This window comes from Harpia harpyja, chromosome 6 (genome assembly GCF_026419915.1).
Source record: "Harpia harpyja isolate bHarHar1 chromosome 6, bHarHar1 primary haplotype, whole genome shotgun sequence".
Taxonomy (NCBI): domain Eukaryota; kingdom Metazoa; phylum Chordata; class Aves; order Accipitriformes; family Accipitridae; genus Harpia; species Harpia harpyja.
The window spans coordinates 43,206,533-43,228,060 of NC_068945.1; the positions used below are offsets into that span (position 1 = coordinate 43,206,533).

The window sequence follows — 21,528 nt, forward strand, 5'->3', positions numbered from 1 at the left end:
AAAATACATTTAGAAATGCATAAGGTTTAAGCTTAATATGATTAAAAATAGTTTTAAACCTCAATGGATCTACATCTGGGAGAAAGAATAGCAATTTAATTCTGAAGATAATTTATAATGAAAGCCTTAGGGAATGTCAACTTCTTTACTAACTGAAACAATCAGCAATAAGCACCAACATGGTAAAAAAAAAAATAAAAAATAAAAAAAAAGTCCATGGCATGTCCACAGTAGCCAAACAAGAAAGCAGTTCTATGTTTGATAATTATTTTGAATATTTTTTCTGATATCCTTGCAATAGTCAACAACAACAACAACAACAACAACAAAAAAATCAAGTATTAACATAAGGAAAGAGCTGCCAATTGAAGATCTGCTTTGGAAATTCTGCAAAACAAGTATCAGCAACCACTAATAAATTATTCCAAAGATTGACAGTAACATTTGTATTTGAATGGTTTATCTTGCAAGGAAAAAGCTTTACGTATAATTTTTAGTGTAACGTCACCAAAAGTATAGCTTTTATAAGTGTAAAGTTAACATTGCTTTGCGAATTTTTTTAGAACGAAAATATTAACTCTTTGTAATCGATAGATACTTCAGAATTTTGAAAAATGGTTGGAGTCAAATCAGAAGGCCATTGGCCTTCTCAGCCGCCAGCTCATACGAGCTCATGTTGAGCTTGCTCTCTGCCAAGACCACCAGGGCTTTCTCAGCAAGCTCCCCAGCCAGGCCACCCCACGGTACATAATCACAAGGGGATCTTCCTTCCCCAGTGCAGGGCTTTGCAGTTGTTCTTGTTGAATTTCATATGGTGCCTGCTGGCCGCTCTTGTCTGAACTGATGTGAACAGTGATTAGAAATCTCACACCACCCAGGTCTAGTTCAGCAGTATGGGGAAATGGACAAGCCTGAATTTGACCTTTCAAATAAACAAACACTGTCAGCTCTGTTCTGAGTTGCATTCTGTGGAATTACCAGAATTCTTAATATTATACACTAACAGAGGCTGCAGAGACAAAATAAAAATATATCTTATATAAATCTCTCTCTTATAGATCTCATTTTCCCATACATACTCTCTTGTTCTCTTCTCTTGCTATTAAAAAAAAAGTTAAAACAACATCCAGAAGATTCTACGTGGAACTAATACCCAGGCATTTTTTCCCCCAACATTAAGTAGCATAAACTCGCCCATGGGATTCAAAAAACCCAAACCCAAAAGACTAGAAACTTCTCACCCTATCACCTGTACCATCAGCATCTTCTGGAACATGAACACTGACACGATAACACACTATCAGAACACGAGGTTACATACTTAAGGCTTTGGATATCACTTTTCCATTCCAATTCTTGGTGAGCCAATATGGATTTCAAATCTTGAGTTTCTTCCACTATTAATTGTGACTCCTCCTTTTCACTTTCCAATTTCCTTACTTCTCTCCAGACAGCTGTATACCGATTTTTTTCACGTTCTATTATCTGTTCGTATTCAAGAAGTATGTTCTGAATTTTCAACAAAATAGCAGAACCTATTTTGAGAGAAAAGACACAAAGCTGCACATCCGCGCAAATACTTTCCAAGGTATAAATTATTTAATTCTTTGCTTTTGGGCGTAGGTGGCAAGGTTCTGGTAGTGGGAAGACTACAGGTAGTGGGGAGGTCTCTGTGAGAAGAGGCCAGGCGTTGCCCTGTGCTGAACACAGCCAGTTCCAACAGACCCACCACAGGGTACAGCTGAGCCTCTCAGCCACGCTGGTGGCACCTTAGGGAGAACGTATTTAGGAAAGGGCAAGAACACCACACAGGCAGAGGAGAAGGGAAAAAGAATGTGAAAAACAGCTTTGTGAACACCCAGGTCAGTGAAGAAGGAGGGGGAGGAGGTGCTCCGGGTGTCAGAGCAGAGATTCCCCTGCAGCCCACGGAGACACCATGGTGGAACAGGTATTTCCCTGCAGCCCCTGGAGAGGGCCACGCTGGAGCAGATATCCCCAATGCAGTACTGTGGAGGACCCCATGCCAGAGCAGGTGATTATTTCCTGAAGGACCTGTAGCCCATGGAGAGCCCAGGCTGGAGCAGATTTTCCCTGAAGGACTGCAGCCCATGGAAGGAATCACACTGGAGCCGGGGAAAAGCGTGAGAAAGAAGGAGTGGCACAGGGAAACTGCTGTGTCCTGACTGCAGACCCCAGCCTCCCTGCACTGCTTGGGGAGGGGTAGCGCAGTCGGGAGTGAAGGAGTGAAGCTGAACTCGAGAAAGGGGCGGCGGGGAGGTCTTCTTTTAATTTTTTTGTCTTTGTTTCTCACTATCCAAGTTTATTTTAATTGGTAACAAATTAAGTTAAGATTCCCCAAGTGTAGTCTGTTTTGCCTGTGACAGTAACTGGTAAGTGATAGCCCTGCCTTTGTATTGATCCTCAAGCTTTTTCATCCTGTTTTGTCCTGTTGAGGAGGGGCAGTGAGAGAACAGCTGGGTGGGAGTTTGGCCTTTAGTCAAGGTTAACCCTTGCCTAACAAAATTTTATCATAGTTTAATAGACATAGTAAGTGATACTTATGTTTATATAATGCTATGTGTACATATGCAAGTATCTTATGACAGTTGATTTTTTACATATACGTTTAAGCAAAGCCATTATTTTGCTGCACCATTTGTCATTGGCTATTAAGGGGATATAAAGAGGAAAAAGATCTTGCTAACTTTTGATGACTGCATTAGAAGGAGCTGAACTGCACTTGGCAAGAACCCACTTCTACAGCTCTAACTAGACAGAGAACCAATGATAAAGTAAGGCATGTTTGCTGACAATACAGACGTCTATGGTTAGGTGAGATAATTTCACATCTTTTGAGGGGGATCTCTAATCATAAAGAAATACTAGATCAAAATATAAACCTAAAATACCTAGGAGTGCATACAAAGTAGTCATGTTTTAAAAGAGGAACTTGTAACAGCTGAAGACAAAATTACTTGAAAACATACCCGTATGATCCACACTAAGCTGTTCTAACAGGAACATAGCCTCTTTGTAGGTTGAAGTTGGTAATTCAACATCCTCTGAACTTGTGTCAGATGAGTGAGTTAAGTCAAGGTCATCAGTTACATCCATTTGTATGCTGACCTACAAACAATACAGTATTTTCTGTATACAACTATGTAGTATTACAGATCATTACAAATGCATGAATGATTCATTCTTTTATTCACAGCCCATAGATTTGGCTCAAATATGATGAAGCTGCATACTAGCAGCAATTTCTGCATCTGGTTGACCACTACATAAATGCTGTTCCCATCTGAGTGATTAAAAGCTGATACAAACTATTTATCAAGAAACCGATTTTACAGTACCTTGTTCTTTTCACTTCCTGTTTTTGCTGCAGGTCTGGAAAACAGAAATATATTCAGTACTGGAATGCTGATATTGCATTATGAACAATATCTACAGTGGCTCTGAAAACTTAATTGCAGAAGTGAATTAACTAAATTTGAATATAAGAATTTTGTTAGATGTAGTTGAAGACTGAAAAAAAATTTGTGTACTGTTATGTCTATTGGAAGGCTACTTTTCCACAAGATATTAAGCAAATAGTTGAAATAACTGTTCTCTGCACTTCACTCAAAGTCACAGGAATCTTACAGCTACAAATGTGTAGATACACAAACATACAATGTACATGTACAGCGTATATGTGCATTCCCGTTTAATACTAGAGGTTGAGCTCTCTTCAGTACTGAGAATCCTTCTCTTACAGGTCAAAGAACGATAATTCTGGATTCTCTAGTGTACTGGGTCTGTCTGGGATGGAGTTAATTTTCTTCAGAGCAGCCCACACAGTGCTGTCTGTTAGATTTCTGACCAAAACAGTGTTGATAACACACCAATGTTTTAGCTATTGCTGAACAGTGCTTGTACAGTGTCAACACCTTCTGTTCTCACTTCGCCTCCCACACAAGTAAGTTTGGGGTGGGCAAGAAGCTGGGAGGGGACACAGCTTGGGGGGAGAGGGGCGGGGAAAGTAGAAAAACTTGGGATGCCTTCAGGAAAGAGTAATTTCGCTCTTTTATAAGTCTCTCCTCTCCCTTTTTAAAAATCTAAAATATATATATTTATACACATGCACAAACTCAGAATTTGTGCACATCTGACCTTATCAATAACTTGGCTAGTATGTTTAAAGCACTCCAAGCAAAAAAGAAGTGTTTTTGAGCACAAAGGGCATCAGGTAGTATTGTCACATGAAAGAACAGGAATCATTGTACACATCGGGTTTACAAAACTTACCTTTAGCTTTCAGGTCAATTTTTATCATTAAGTTAGTTTTATTTATAACATTCCTTATATTCAGTACCTTCCTTCATCTTGAGATGTTTCACTGAAAGTGCTATCATCTAGTACTTGAAAATTATTCCCACTGGAAGTGCTCATCTGCTGATTAGCCTTCTGCTTTGAAGTCTGTCTTTTATTTTTCTTTGCAACTTTGGCATTCAGGGCAAATTTACTACATTAAACAGAAAGAAAAGAAATAAGCACCAATTGAGTAGCTTTACAGAAAATATTTCTCTGAAACAGACATACTTAAGATGATGTCCAGAAACAACTGAGATGAAAAATATCTATGATAAAACACAGACTTGACCCCAAAGATCATGGAAGATACCCAAGTATTTAAAAAAAACCTTCCCCTAGGAATAAGGGGGAAATGTGGAATCTGAGCTAGATTCAGGTAAGATGGAACACATCCAATATCCCCATTAGAGGAAGTATCTAGAGCAGAGATTCCTTTGAGGGACAGACAGGAAAACACTCCTGCTTAGGGTTACACTTTGGGTTCAAACTTTTGAGATTGGTTTGGTAATATCATCTTTTCCCTTTTCCTGACAAAGAGCACCTGAACTTAATGAAAAGGAAAACACCAACCACATGGAGATCCCTAAAATCACCTAGAAAAGGGAGAAAGCAAAGTAAACTGTAAGTTCCTACTTTTCTTTTCTGGATGGCCATTTCCTACAAAAATAACTGTTTTTTCCAGTCTTCGAATTTGGTTTTGAAAAGTCTTTTTTTTTTTTCCTTTTTTTTTTTTTTTTTTTTTAAAAGCAGGCAATAAATTTGCACCTCTGTTGTCAGCTTAGGTTTTTCTAAAAAACATTTTTTTTTTCTTAAATGTTTTCGAAGCACTGGACAACTCAGTATGGCTTTCAGCATTGAGGAAACTACTTCAACTACTACAATATTAGAAAACCTAAAAGATACTGAAGTAGTACTACAAAAAAGAATTATTTCCTTAGTTTACCCTTTCATCGGCAGTTTAATCAATTTTGAACTCTCCTCAGATGAAAAATTCTTTTTGTCTTTTTCTTCTACAGTGTTCTCATTCTGCAGTTTCAAACAGTCATTCTTCCTTAGAGCAAGCTTTTGTTTCATGTGCTGATCAGTAACAATACCCGTCGGTGTATTTAATTTATCAAGATCTTCCTGTTTTGCCACGGCCTGCGTTTTGAAACATCTTTCTTTGCTTTTTTCCTTCTCAACCTACAAAAAGAAAGTTAAACTTCATATATTTCTCAGTATTTCTAGCAAGGAAAAACAGCATATCCAAGATTGAATAATTCAGGATTTAGCTCCGCAATCACGTAAAATGAAAAAAAAAAAAAATTAATTCATATAGAGAAGCTTTTTCACTAAATTACACTACAAAGTGTATCAAGTCACTGAAAGTACTTCGAATTCACTCATGATTAAAGATATAACAAAAACATAGCCCTTAGAAAGAAAACAATAGTGTATCTTAAAACGTGAACAACAAAAAAGTGAAAGCATTACTGATGGACAAAGAGTTAGAAGGACTGCACAATGTTAGTTGTAAACCCAGAAAAAAATCAAGTGGAAGTGTGCTGGGCTACCGCTTGCTTAAAGGGCGGGGTGGGGCAGGGAGAGATCTCAAACCCACAAGCAGAAACGGTTTCACAGCAAACAGGAATTTTAGTGAAGAGCAATGAATACACACCATGCAGAAATCACAGCAAATGAACAGATTAGTCAAGACCCTGTTCAGAAGCTATTTTCATTCTTTGATTCAGAATCAGAACTGATGTAATTGTGTGCATTTCTTTTTATGGCAATGAAGTGATAACTACTTACGCTGGAACTGAGTGCTGCCTATTGTTAAACTGGAACAATAATGCATTCTGTGTTTTCCAAAAACCTTCCAATTAATTACGTAATGGGGAAAAGGACAAGGCTCTACTGCTCTCTTTATTCATAAGTAGCATATTTCCATCAAAACAAAACCCAATTTGCAGAAAGCATCTTCCCTTAATAACAAATAGCTAAAGTGAACAGGACCATTGGTATGGAGAAAGGCTAAAGAATAACCATTAGCAGGTGAACTTCTACCTCTTTTTGCAGCTGTACCTTCTCTTTCTCCAAAGCCAGGAATACTATTTGCAGCACTCCTACCTTACTCTTAAATCTTTCCATATCTTGTTTTAGTTCTTCGTCAAGATTCCTTTTCCGCATGCCACAGGATTGCCGAGCATTTGCAAAAAGACTGTCAATTTCTGTTTCTCCTATTTTATAATTGTCAATAAGGCAGTCCCCGGGAACTTCGTAATTAAATCCAGAGTCTTTTCCAAGTTTCCTTTCCGTTACAAAAAGTGTGTTTGCATCGCTTGTAGAAACAGGTCTTATTTTAGGAAGAATACTAGAAGCGTCATCCAAAATACTTGTTTTTAAGCTATGTCTCAGGGAGTATTCAGGACTTCCCTCTACATTTCTACTACTTCCATTTTCATTCTCTTCCATTTCCATAGTGGGCATTTTCTTTTCCTCTCCTTTTGCTAGAGGCACCTTTGTATTACCTGTATCGTTTGTGCTATCTTCTTCATCTGTACTCCAGGTATCTTCCACATTTGCATTTAAGTTATTTGGATCAGGAAGGACACCAAGACTCGGAATTTCAATTTCCATTTTGGGTTCTTTTCCACCTAGCATAAGTTTAATATCTCCAAATTCACCTTTAGTTTCTAACTTATTACTTGATTCCATCACACGAGATGAAACAACACGAGAACTCTTCAACTCTTCACTGAAGCCATCTTCTGACATTTCTTCCACATGGGAAGTAGTTTTCCCAGTTTCATTAATTTCACCAAACAGCTGCTTCAGCTCTGCTGTAATGTTTTTAAAATTTGTTTTCAATTCTCTTTTCTCATTTTCAACCCACATCCTTTCATATCTTTCTTCCCAAGGTTTTGGACTTAACTGCTTGTCAGCACTGTGCAATTCCTCATTTTCTGCTAGGGCTTCCTGATGTGAAATTTCTGCTTTGTCAGTCTGATTTTCATGTGCTGTTTTTTCTATCAAGTTGGTAGTTTCTAAAATATATTTATCCTTAATAAACAGGTACAGACAGAAAGATTACCAAGAAAAAGGAAGTTACAGTTAATCTAGGTAATTTCTGTTGCAAACTCACCCTATCATATAACAGAAATAATACAAATCAGACATTTTGAAAGCAATTGTTTATAATAAAAATCAAAGGGTACTAAATTAAAGGTTCACTGAATCATAATTTTCTTAAAGATAGGACTTACTTGAGTGACAACAGGTTTTCTTGGATGAGATTTGTCTGGACATTAGGGTTGCTTTTACCTTTTAGCCTACCTGCTTTCTGAAACTGCTGACATTTGTCACAAAGCAATTTATTTTTTCACTTTTTACTGCTTTAATACCATTTTTCATTACAACTGCCTACATTTTCCCCACTCTCCTTCCTCCATCATTCTCTGCTGCCTGGCATTTTACAGTCCCCTGCCAGCTGAGCTAATACAACGCGAATGAACATGACAAGCTTTTACTGTCCACCACACGGAAAACTGGCTAAGTTAGCACTATTTCTTCACCTAAGACTCAGAAATATTAAATTCCATTCCAAGCTCCAAAGAAAAGGATTTACTAGGAAAACCTGTCCATTCCTTCCCTTATCCCCAAACCCAGGAAGCCAAGCTTGTATGAAAACCGTTCCATGCCTCAACCCCACCCAGTCTCCTGACATCCCTGACCCCATGCTCTGTTCCTCAACAGTCCTGACTGCTCCTGTCATGTGTCACGCTCCTCCCAACATGCTCCCTCTCCATGTGCCTCCTTAGCTCACGGTCCCTTCTACATAGGGCCTGCAGCCTTGGTGTCCCAATGGGCTACGACCGCCCAACTCCTCGCTCTCTTTTCTCCCTCTGCAAAAGTTCCTCCTTTCAGAACAGGGAAGGAGCACCTCAGCCAGCCACCATCTGTCTCGGCCTCTCCGTTCCCAAGTTCATTGCCCAACTACTACCACCTTTCAATAGGCTTAAGTTCTGTGCTCTGCCTACTGAAATTAAGCAAGACCTTCTTTCATGGTGACTGGGTGTGGGGTGGAAATAATTTGCTCCACTGTCCCTTGACATGTTACAGAAGACTCCAGACCCCTCCATCCAGCCCTGTCCTGTATGCCCAACACAGACTGCCTGCCTTATTCCCCTCTAGAATGCCCTCTGAAAAAAACAAACAAACAAACAAACGCACGCTTTTCAAACACTTATTAACATGGTCAAACAAGTGCATATTTTGCAGAGGCAGTGAAAGCATCAGAAAGCTCACCAAATGTCAAGTTTTTTTGTTTGATCTTTCTCTTACAAAGAGGAAGATCAGACATGTTTAATCCAACAGATCAGCATATTATAGACAAATCTTCTTCACTTGAATGTGCATTTTGCATAGGGGAAAAAATGCGTTTGCACTGTTTCTCAGCACCACACAAAAGGAAAAACATTGATCAAAATTTAAGCAAAGCAGCTGGAAACAATCAGTATAACAGCAAGTATCCAACACAATGACAAGGATTTTACCCCACCATAAGATGACTTTTTCCAACTTTACTTCCGACTATAATACAACCATAATCTACAGGACTCTCCCTTCAGCTCTATTCACTGACTGGTAAGTTTTCTTTACCTTAGTGTATACTACAATTTACCAGTTCAGGCTCTAATTCAGAATACTTGGTTTTACATACCCGCGCCCCACAATTTTCAATGGCATCCTTGGTGTCTTCTTTTTCAGCTGATGATGACGTATGAAAGGTAGATCCCGAGTACTCATCTACGGTGAAAACCACATATTTTTTTTATAACCAGTGTGACTTAATACTACTTATTTACACCTCGAGCGCACCTTGAATCACCATATTTGGGAGAAAAATCGTAACACAGAATAAAACATTCCCTCAAATTTGTGAGGTCCTAGAGAGAAAATTATCATAATACGGATTTTTAAGATGCATCTGTGTGAATTCCTTTCTTCCAGGGCATTTTACTTTTTAATGTATAAAGGGAATTTGCTGAAAATCACTATAATGGTCACAAATAAACCACTCTTGTTTCTTAAAGGTGTGTGATCTCTCTCTCTCTGACACTGTGCGTGCCATGCAGTAACTAGCTACATTCCTCCAGCAATTTTAATTTCCCTACGTATTGTGCACAGAAAATCAGGAACGACAAAATCACAGGCTTGAAATCTTTAAGGCCCCAGTTTTAATCCATGCATGAAACAATGGTCTGTCTCTAGACATGGATCTGGACTGAGTATTTTAGTCAAACTGCTGCATCGTCTGTTGCAGAAGACACAGATGGGACACTGAATGAGAGACAGGCTTGTGAAATGTTGAGGAACAACCCATGATCTGGACATTTCACTTGTACTGTTGAAAACTGCATTCCACCCTTTCCTCTCTCAGAATTTCTAAGTAATATTTGACAGGTCACAAACTCCTCAGAAGCAGTCACTGAGCCTGGGCTCCCCATTATGGGGTGCCTACCTTGAATCTCACTTATATCCGAGAATTGGATTCCAGATAGTCCCAGATACAATTTAGAAGCAGCAACTCATTGTCATTGTTTGCATGGAAGGCACACTGAACACAATTTTAAGTATCAAGGATTCAGAAAGAAACAAGTCCCAGCAGCTCAAGCGTGGCATCTAAAAACAGAGATGGAGGTTTTCACCTTAATCACTCTACACCTCCTTTCCCGCTCCATAATTCCATGGTTTCTGCGCAATCACCTTTCTGTAGGCAAAGCTTCACTGCTAAAGAGGGACACAATACTCTTTCTACAAGAAAAGCGAGCAAGACAGGGAGAAAATAGGTATCCTCATAAAAATACAAAAGGGTCCAGTATTAATGAGTCACAGGGCCAACCTCACTTCTGGCATTTTCTGCTTTAGGCAACTCCTTTTGCAAGCTTTCATTTCTTGAAGGGGATTACATTAAGATACAAGCTTAGAATTACAAATCATTATGTCTGAATTGGGAACCTAACCTCGTCAGTCAGTCATACAGGTCTCCAGAGGTTGATTCTAACCTCAAGTTATACAGTGTGAAATAACAATCTTCTCCTCCCACCTCAATCACGGGTGGGTGCAATTTCCTAGACTTTCTCTGAATTTGTTTTTGGGGTTTTTTTAGAACAAGGCATTTCCCAACACATGTTAGTCATTAGCGGCTTGACAGCCCTTATTTCACAGGGTTGTTATGATGATCTATTGATGACTATGATACTCGTCAGACTGTCTGAAATGCATCATAGATAATAACATACCCTTATATCTAAGGATAATGTTCTATGAGGAAAACAGGCATTTTCCCCTTTTTCTTGTTTTTCAAGATCACAGAGTAGATTTAGCCTTTTACTGATACTTGTAGATAGCCCAAGCTCTTTGCTGGTGCAGACGAAGGCTCCAACCAGCATTAGAAATAGAGGACAGATGTGCTGGTGGTCAAAGCACATTTGTAGATAGCACCATAGAGAGTGTCATAACTTATCAATACCAAGATGCTTGGAGTAAGTGAACACTTAGCTCCTATGCAAGTAACATCCGTAATCTGGAGATCAACATTGTCCTTTCCTCCAATAGCTATGCACAGTTTTTGTAGATGGGTCCTTGTCCCTCTTACTAGAATTGTAATGTGGCTGGAGAATTTGAACCAGCAAGTCCCTCCCTCACTAAGCACACAGTTCTGGGAGTGCCAACTGGACGGGGTGGCCAGAAGCATTGGAGCCTGACGAAATCCAAGAGAAGTATCTGTACAAACGTCACACTGATTTGTAACACTCTTTCAGAAAACAAAAGGAGAAGAACTCAAGAGAGTAGAACTAGGCAGACAGGCACCCAGTATGCTGGTAATTTACACATAAGCCTCTTGGGTGGTAACAATACCTCCTAGAATGAGAAGAGTCTAGACACACCAGTGTGCTCAGAGCTTCTACTGCTCCTAGAAGCCTCTCCACCCCAAGCACAGCAGGGGGTGGTCAATCTCTCAGATATATGGGGCTGCTCCTATACCATTTTCATAAAAGGTACACTTGCCAGACTTCTTCTGTCACTTCATCAGTGTTCATTCAGGTCACAAACTGCAACATGCATGCAGCCTCCTACCATACAACTTGGTATGTGTGATTACTCCCACCATGTAACACGGACACTACAATTTTGCTTAAAAGATAGACTAAGTATTTTGTGGATGCAGGAGAGCTGTGACACCTTTCCTGAAACATACTGCACAACACTGACTGAATAAGCTCTTCTGGTCAACTGTATCTGCCTGAACGCTGGATAAAAGCAGACTTGCCAGCACCCAGTTTTGTACTGACTTTCTAAACATGCAATTCACATTCTCTGTTCAGAGTATGTAGGTATCTTAATGTTTTGGATTCTGTTTCAGAGTCACTTTAATCAAAAGCAACCCAAACTCCTATTCAGTCTTGCCCACCATGGTCAATAGCAAAGTTTTCAGTAGCAGCTGTTTAAGTCTGAAGTCTCAATCTTTAGATAAGATTTTAGGATCTTTGGAGCCCATAAGATTTTTTTCCATAGGGTTTTTATCAATCTTGAAATTTCTGTTCAACAGCCACAGAACAAGGAAAAAGGCAGGAAAGATGAAAGGCAACGATGTTCTTCCATCTGCAAAATTCCAGTTCTCGTGGTGTCAGTAACTCTAGTCAGTAATTATTTTTCCAGCCACTGGAAAAATAATTCAAAAACATGAACATATAAATACACAGAAATCCCTGTGCATACAAAAGACGCAAATCCCACACCTTTTTACTCTGCCTGCTCCCTAGCTGGTATCAAAAGATGACTTTTAGTTGTCTTTCCAATTAACCTTTACCTCTCCACTCTCTCCCGAGATTTCCCTCCTCATAAATTGTCTTACATAATGACTTTTTGCAGATTACAGTGCAAAGCAGCTACTCTTCTATACAGAAAACATGAGAAGACCACTACTTAATTTTGACCCCAAAATAGATTTTAAGAAGTTATTACTATGACTCAGTAACAAAGTAAATAGAATGACAAATTTCAGCTCTCATTCAACATTTAATTGTGCAAGATACTGCACCTGTTTTCCAGATTTATGAAATAAACTTGTGGAGGATGGCATTCAACCCTCTCACAGTTAGAAGTATTTGTGCTGCAGGAATCATGATTCTTTGCTGAAGCAATCTAAATTGCTTGAACCCAAATCCAAACATAAAAGTTTGAAAGAAATTTTCACATGTACTTCTTAACACCTGATCTTCAAGATAACACATGGGTAAAAAACAACATGACAGAAATGAATAAAGACACACAGGAAAAATAGCTGACATGAAATGACCTATGAAAAGGCAGTCTTTCCTTTCTGTGATTTTTAATATTATAACATACTGGTCCACTACGGGGCTACCTTTCACATTACTGTATAATACAGACAAAACCAAACCTCATGTTTTAACTGAACAACTTTTAACAAACCTCTATGCATCTTACAAAAACACTATCACTGCAAAATAAAGGGCAAAAGAGGACCTGTTGTTGCTTACCCATTGCAAATACATGAGAGAGAGAAGAACAAAAGGAGGAGTGAGATATTTTTCCTAGAGAGAAGTTTAATCTCTAATATTGTCAAAAGAACAACAGTACTTTCCCCCCCCCCCCCCCCCCAAAACAAGTATGCCAAAGAACTTGGAACTATTTGTATTCTATACTTAGAAGTTACAAGTTCACTTGCCTACATATCTGTTCACCTCTCTCTGCTTTGTATTTTCAACAGCTGATTGTAGAAACTCTAAAACCTGAATGGGGAATTGTTTCTCATCTCATTAAAAAATACACAAATCAATAAACAGTAGAACAAAGAAACTAGAAAAAAAAAAAACAAACCATTAAGGTCATATATCCTCTCTCCAATATATAGTGGACCAGCTAGCTGCTTCACTTAGGGAGCAGGTATGGTGGAGGAAGCCTACATCACGGAAGGGTATTTACAGTGTTGAATGGCAGACTCGAGGGAGCACACACATGCATAGAGGCATATTTCAGTAGACCTTCTGCTCCCAGAACACCTTGCTAGAACCATTCATTTAATATTAGGGAAAAATTTGCAAGTACAATGTGCCTGTCCATAAAAACACTACAAAGAGACTGTTACAAATACCTTCAATATCCTCTGCACCTCCTAAACCAAATTCCTCCAATAGATCTGCAAAACAAATAAATCAGATGCTTTATTTAATACTCCTATCCAGAAAGATTACAAAGCTCAACCCAGAACCACATGAAGTGAACATTACCTGATTTCTGCTGCCTTTTTTTAGCAGAGGTTTCCTTCATTTCCAAAACAGATTCAGAAGTCTTCAGCTATGAAAGACACAATCCAATGAGAAAAAACCAAATTCAAAGTAACTGCATACTACTTAATAAGCAGAACAAGTAGTCAGTCTGACATGAACAAATACTTACCGGGGAATTGTTGGGTTTCTCCGAAAAGCCTGGAGGTGAAAAATGTTTTGGGAAGTGTTATTTTATTTAATTGAAGGTATCTTCTACTCCATTCAATATCAGTAGTTTCTACAACTAAGTAATAGTTGCAAGCATTATTTCATTGAGAGCACGATACCCAACATTCAGTTCACCTCATCCTAGAGCATTTGTATTAGTATACACGAAATGGAGAATGCATAGTTCCCATTGTGCACCCTGGATTTAAAAAATAATCATCACAGAACTAGGACAATTCATGTGAAGCAATAAGGTCATGCTTGTTAACAGAACAAGATCAAAAATATTTAGTCCTTTTGAGGAGCTGAATCCTGCTTTCTAAAAAGATTATTTCAAAAGCCAAAGGGGGTCTGCTGTAATGAACAATCATAAAACAGTCCAACAGCACTATGACTGTGATTATCCTGTAAGTCTTTAATGTTGAGGAGTATTTTCCCTTCCATTGATGGGACAGAGAAAGCATGGGCGCATCTACAGAAACCTCATACATGTGTCCTTCAATGAGGTAAAAATCAAGCTAGTTCTCATCAGATTGTTCTGGTTTAGCTTGCAAGGAAACAGAAGAAACAAGTGTTGCTTGGTTGTAATCTGTATTTATAGCATCGTTCCAAGTACTTTTTTTTTTTTTTTTTAATTTTTGTCTAACATTAAATCATTTCCAAACCCACACCGTCCACCGGCCCACCTATATTTTTCAAATCCTCTGCTTTAGTCATCTTACAGTTTGAGTCCTCTCATGAGAGAAGTATATGAAATGTTACTAAGAATGGCTCCACAGCAAAATTTTTATATTTAAAAAAAAAAAAAACTATTAAAAAGCAAACAATATTTGATTTCAGGAAACTTGGTGGTCTAGCAGTATGGAAATACCTTAGAAAGATTACCATAATCACCTTTTACCCCCTTTTCACACTGATTTTAAACTTATCTTAATAGCATCATATGAAGCAGACTTCCATGGCAACTACTCAACAAGTAGATTTACAAGCTCCCAGGAGCCTGTAAAGTTTTGCTTCCAGCTTACTAAACTAAAACTGCATTAGCTTCTTCAGCTATTCTGTTGTACCTATACTACAAGCAGGACTGACAAACCATTTGCTAAAGGAGAAATCCTTCAGAAAAGAGTTCTACTTCCCTGCCATCCTACACTCAAGATGCTCAAGAGACAGTGTCACAAACTACAGGCAGAAACCCTCGGCAACAAAACCTAAACTTTTAGTCACATTTTAGCTACTAGGCAAAGCACAACAGAAAGCTATCAAAAATTAAGCTAAGGGAAAAAAAAAAAAAAAAAAAGATTAGCTAGATCATAGCTTTCTTCTGCTGCATTATCATCCAAGAATGTTTAAGTGTTCAGACAGGTCAGTCCTAAACCACATACACTGTCATCACTATGCAACAAAAACCTGAATCCAAAAAAATACAAACATGTCCAAAGAACACATCTAATGCAAACAAGACAACTTCCTTTACAAACTGGCCAGCAAGTGCTGTGATAACTGGTGTTAACTAACAAATACTAAGCACTTCATCACTTCATTGCTATAGCACACACCCACATCATAGCAGCATTCCTAAGACAGACACTGCTAAAAGTTTACTTTAGCCTATAAAGGCTTACAGACAAACATTTAGTCCACGAGGAAATTACCATTGTCACGTTCCCCTGAAACAATCTGTAAGCATGCTCCGTGTCTGTCTGCAGCTGGGAGCAACACACCAGACGATACTTTTCTCGGACTTCCAGAATCCGTCTGTATAATCTAAAACACATGCATAAGAATTGGTATAAACGCATTTTCAACTCATTTCTATGCAAAAAGCTCCTGCTAAGTCAATTTGCACAGCATGGTGTCCTGGGTTCAGCTGGGATAGAGTTAATTTTTACAGGAACCTGGGAGGTTGGGGGGGGGCATAGCCGAGGCAGCCGACCTGAACTAGCCAAGGAGCTATTCCATACCATGTGACATCATGCCCAGTATATAAATGGGGAGCGGGCCGGGGGGGAGGTCTCTCGATTTTTGGTGGTGGAGCGTCGGGTTCCGGGTGGTGAGCAGTTGCACTGTGCATCACTTTTTTTTTTTGTATATTCTTTCATTAGTACCGTTGTTGTTGTTGTAACCGTTTTTTTTTTTTTTTTTGTGTTGTCCCAGTAAACTGCCCTTATCTCAAACCTCGAGGTTCCAGTTTTTTTTCTTTTCTCTCCTCCGTCTCCTCCCTATCCCACCGGAGGGGGGCAGGAGGAGTGAGCAAGCGGCTGCATGGTCCTTTGTTACCGGCTGGGCTGAAACCACAACACATGGTATCAAGTATATTAGAGATACAAAAACCTTTGATAAGACCCTTGGAAAGGACACATCAAGACATAGTCTATTGGAAAGCACAGCAGTTGTGCATGTTTTCAGATCTCGGGCAGAAACCTCACAGCTCATCTAAACTATTCTGTCACATTGATAAACCTTGACAAACCAGACAGCCACAAAAGAGAATTAACATGGTAACTCAAGGTGTGGGCTGTGAACCAATAACTGCAGCTCTGTGGTGATCCAACTTTTGTACTGAACTTGCACCTGACATTCAAGTTTATGCTTACGTTCCCTGGGCATGTATCCTGCAGTGGCGAGTGAACACATCGCTACTCCCAATCGCAAGGGTGATTTGGGTTGAACAAAGACTAGCAAGGCAAAGCTTACAGAAGCTAAGGCTACCTAAAAAAACTAATAATATTTTAGTCTTGTATTTTGAAGAAGGGGTGGGGAAGAGTTCGTTTTGCCTCACAAGAAAGCCAGACCGGGTTAGCTACAGACCCTGCTCATTTTCTTCCAGCCCAGTACCACAGACAGAAAGAACGGAAAGGGCAAACACAGCCAGCATGTGTGGTATCTCTGTTGGACACGACCTTCAAAAAGGGCTGAAGTACACCTACAAAAGGTAGAGAGGATCTATTCAGAAGCAGCTAACCATCTAGGCTGGAGACCCTAAGGGCAACCACTGACCAGGTCAGTAGAATAGAGCTGTCTGGTGAAAAAGCAACAGTCCTGCCAGCCCCTGTGAAAAGCTCAGAGTATTTTCAACAGCAAGAAACTTCACTGCTTCAAGACTATACTAGAAACCAAACTCAAAGGCCAGTTGTTATGAGACCCAAGTCGTTAGCTTAACCTAACTTCATCCCAATCCCAACTGAACACATGGCCCAGAGCAGAAGTATTTCAAGGGTCCCCAGTTACAAACATATGGCAGAAGCAGGAAAAGAGGAAATAAGCCTCATCAACGGTAGGGCCCAAGCCAAAAGCAAGCTCTCAAGCGCTTCTGGATCTTACTCCTACCCTCCTCTCCCTGGCAGGAGCCCCCATATCCTTCACAGAAAGTACCTCAGAGTCCCAGGGAGATTCAGCATCTTCCTCTTCCTCTGCTCCCACTGCTGGCAGGGCACCTACAAACAAGGTAAGAAGTGAGACACTGAGTGCTTATATTTCACTCTACCCTTCCCCATCCGTCAAGCCCTGCATCCAGAAGACGTGCAGTGGTTCTATTGCTGAGGACAAACTAAGAAGCAAGTGTTATTCAAGGGCTTCTCCACACCCAGCCACATAGTGGTATTTCCTTTACACTGCCACCTCCTCTTGCCTCTTTTCCAGCAGAAGACAGCTATGCACAACAGCTGACACAGCTACAAGCAACACCCAACACATGTTTGGGTAGCATTCAGGAAGGGACTCCAGCACGCTGCAGTCCTGTGGTATACAGAGTTTACGTCACCTGCTCTCCAGCCTACAGCTCCAGAATTTGGCATTTACTACCGCTTTCCACTGTACAGGAGGTACTGTAGAAACACTACCCAAAACATCCTCATGCTAACATCACCAAAATCACCAAGACACAATGCTCCTTTTGTAGTGCTACCAGGAAAGATCTTCACTGACAGAGACTTGTTATACCCTGCACCTTCCCAGAAGCTAGACACCTAAGCATTGCCATTTAAAAACAGGGTAGAGGCTCACAGCTCAAACACTCACCCCAAACACACAAAAGCAGTTTCTGTCTCAGGGGGTTAACATTCAAATCTCTCCTCTACCAGATGAACGTAAGGCTTGGTCTCAGCGGGTTCCTGGCCAGATTAATTTCTCTGTTTTAAGCTACTCCATTAGGTAAAACTGATTCAGGATTCACTTGTGTGGAGACACGCACACAAAGAAGGGGGAAGGAGCTGGAGACCAGTGAGGGCACCCACCCCAGAAAAGGGCAACTGCTGGTTCCAACCTGGGCTCTGACTACTTACACCATGCCAAATGCACGCTTATGGTAAACTGCAGAGACAGAAGAGCATGTATAGGCACAACACTTGAATACAGCAGGTTCTGCCAGGCTCCCTGTGTAGCATTTGATCAGCAGCTACACATGCTCTGGTAACATCTACCACACCAAGCTAATCTCTGGAGACAGACAATGGAAACAGTACCTTCTCCTCCTGCTCTGAGACTCAAGGTGAGTACCACAGTGCTCAACTCTGACCAACCTGGTAGCGCTTTAAAGCACACACAAGTGTGGCACTGGAGAGACCTTCTACATTTTAAAACTGGACAAGGTGAGGCACTGGAACAGAACAGCTTTCTCAGCTTGACTCAAATCTTTCCCAGGCTTCAGCCAAGAACAATCACAGCTTTTCCTACACAGAATACAGCTTTTCAATCCAACAGTATGGGCCAGAAAGGGGAATACCACTGTCACACGCAAGACACTGTAGTCGTCCTCCTCTTTTTTATCAGTGCATTTTGTTCAGGTCACTTCAGGGAGAACACAGCAACAAAAGCAAGAATGGCACTTGCTTCATATAGCATCATTTGGAATCCACCACCACAACTTCAGTTCTTCAAGAACGAATGAAAAGGAACAAAAGCTCTTTCCTTCTCTGCCAATGCCCACTAGGATTCACAGGCCAGGGAAAAATTTGCTATCTCAGAAGTCAATCACCATTTTAGTTCATTTACTGTGCATTAATATTCATAGAGGAAGAACTGGATCGGTATTTACTAACTAATTTCTCTCACCAGTGTTGTCTTTTGAAGCACTGTGGACTTGATGGCCATCATTACCAATAGAATTTTTCACACCCTCAACAACTGCAGTTTGGAGCTCTTCACCAGTATCTTCCTTCTCCTGCTCCTCCTCCTCTTCTTCCCATTCAGGTGATTCTGCCTAAAAGAAATTGACCGAGACAGCTGGAAAGAGCAGAAACAAGCATCTTCTTCACCATCCATCAACAACTTGAAAAATACTTTTCTTGTGTAAGGCAAAAGGGAAACTGTGTTGAGCTTTGCTTTACAAGGCCTTCAGTTTTTCCATGACAATCTATATGAGTAGAGAGCAATGCCTAATGTCATTAAGTCTCACCCCTGGCTCTGCAAAGCCCCTGAGAAGCACTTCCTAATGTCAGTCTAACTAGCTTCATTTAAGTTACATCATTCTGGAACACATTCCTTCTTTTCCCCTCCTTTGCTCCAAGGGAAATCACTAGCTTCCTGCTCTCAATCTTATGCAAACTTCTTTTTGTTTCCTCACTTTCAGCCACCACACCATCAATTTTACTAAATGGCAGTCACTCTTCACAGATAAAATCTGTACAGACAACCGAGAAAAATGTAATTGATTCCAGAAAAAGTCTACTGCCTGTTCTTTTTCCTGCAAAACTACTGTAACCAACAGAAGAAAGTATTGAAAATACTGCCTGATATTATTCTTATACCTAAGAAACTGCTTTGGCTAGGAGTAAGACATTTTCTAATTTCAAAAAAAGGATGATCAAAAGACAGATATATGTGAAGAATAAGTATTAACAGAAATTCAGTTTACCATTTGTTTCTTACCTATAATACCCTTAGAAAATATCCTTGTGATTAAATCATCCCTATATACTTACTTTGGTGCTTGAGTGAAATGCTGCTCTTAAATTTTCTTCACGCCTATTTAAGTGCAAGTTTTCACTTCCTTGTTTCAGTGCTTCACAGACTTTATCATCTACCTCTTCAGATTGCTCTTCTTCAGCATCTTCATCCCCCACACGTTCAAGAATGACAGGGTTCGGTCTTTGACTTTCAAGCCTTGGGTTTTTTGCTGCTGACCAAGAATTATTACCACTTTCAAAGCCATCACTGAAGCTTGACTTTTTCTCCTTAAGACCACAACTATCTGAGAGAGGCTGAGGTATCTCTTTTTTCCAGTCTGTCGTTTCAGAGTCTGCAAGACAGGAGTCAGCATTTCTGTGAAACTTCTCCTGTATCATGCTTTTCCTGTTCCAGCTTTCTTGTGTATCTTGCAAATTATTTAGATTTTGAAAGACAGCTTGTTTTGGTACTGACTTGCAAGATACTTCATTATTCATTATCTTTGGAGACATGGCAATTGCATCTTCTTGCGACCCTTCGTGACACCCAGCTATAAAAGACACAGGAGTATCAACAGATTCCTCCACCTTTTCATCAAGTTCTTTACTTATTTTATCATCATCATCACAGACATCTCCAGTTCCACACCAAGCTTCTCCTTCATACTTGGTGTTACTAAAATACTCCAATTTCTGACTGATTTCCCCTTTAGGTTCTGTTTTCGCCCCCTGCTCCTCCTCCAATATGTCGTTAGACTGAGTTTCTTCATCTTCCAGATCCTCCTCCTCCTTTTCATCTTGTGTAAGATCCTCGTCCTCCTCCTCTTCTTCCTCTGCCTCCTCATAATCTTCATCATCATCTCCTTCATTTTCATCATCTTCCTCCTCCTCCTCCTCCTCCAATTCTTCTTCCTCCAGGTTGCTTGCATCTGAGACATCTTGACTCAACAATTCTCCACATTCTCCTTTGTTCAGGTTTGCATCTGACGGGGTTCTTTGTTTGAGGCTTTTCTTTGGTGACTTAGGACTTTCAATTCTAGAACCATCGCCATCATCTTAAAGCACAAGAAAAAGAAAAATGCATGTGAACAAAAGGGGTTATGTAAATAGCAATAGGCATGTTACCAGATTAACGCACAGGAGAGGAGTCATCCGGGAATGTCTGGAAAAGGAGCCAGGTAAGGGATGGGCAGGATGGACGAAGGACTTGACCAGGGACAAAGGCTTAGGAGGGGATTAATATCTTCATTTTAATGATACAACTTATTCTTTTCTGAAATGACTAAGTGCTGTGTTTTCAAAATGCTACTTTTCTCACTTGCTATAGCAAAAAAAAAAAATTATAAAAATACTACTGAGCAAGTCTACTGTTATGTATCAGTATATCATACAATCTTTTCCAAATAGCTTACTGTTTTTCTTGAACTGCTGGGAAACGTTCATTAACAGTGTCAAGTTTGGCTTCTGCAGCTTCTGTAAATAAAGAATTATTTTAGCAAAAAATTTTTTTTTTCTTTGAACAGCAACAACAACAAATCCTTTGTTCACATCAAATCTTGAACAGTAAATATAATCAGGCTGTCCTTTTGGTAGTGCTCAGGTGCTGGCTCCATCCTATACTTCTAACTACACAAACACTCCCCATCTATGCAATTCAGTGAGTACTTCACCCCAAAACACTGTGCAGGCACCCTTCTGCAAATTGTTTCTAAAACTATGTTCACATGCATAACAGTTCTAAAAACCTGTTTTTAATATCTGTCATACTTAAGTAAAATTCAGCT

At 39.8% G+C, this 21,528-nt stretch overlaps 1 protein-coding gene across 1 annotated transcript in view; it reads right to left on the bottom strand.

The window, feature by feature from the left end:
* LOC128143584 (ankyrin repeat domain-containing protein 26-like) overlaps nt 1-21,528 on the bottom strand; it is a 57,817-nt gene that overhangs the window by 23,063 nt on the left and 13,226 nt on the right. Inside the window, 15 exon segments of the mRNA XM_052790943.1 lie at nt 1,322-1,535; nt 2,988-3,126; nt 3,357-3,390; nt 4,358-4,507; nt 5,300-5,538; nt 6,403-7,398; nt 9,059-9,144; nt 13,520-13,564; nt 13,656-13,722; nt 13,825-13,853; nt 15,515-15,626; nt 17,235-17,296; nt 18,912-19,059; nt 19,781-20,799; nt 21,157-21,217. Of these exon segments, the coding sequence (XP_052646903.1) occupies nt 1,322-1,535; nt 2,988-3,126; nt 3,357-3,390; nt 4,358-4,507; nt 5,300-5,538; nt 6,403-7,398; nt 9,059-9,144; nt 13,520-13,564; nt 13,656-13,722; nt 13,825-13,853; nt 15,515-15,626; nt 17,235-17,296; nt 18,912-19,059; nt 19,781-20,799; nt 21,157-21,217 (3,401 nt within the window).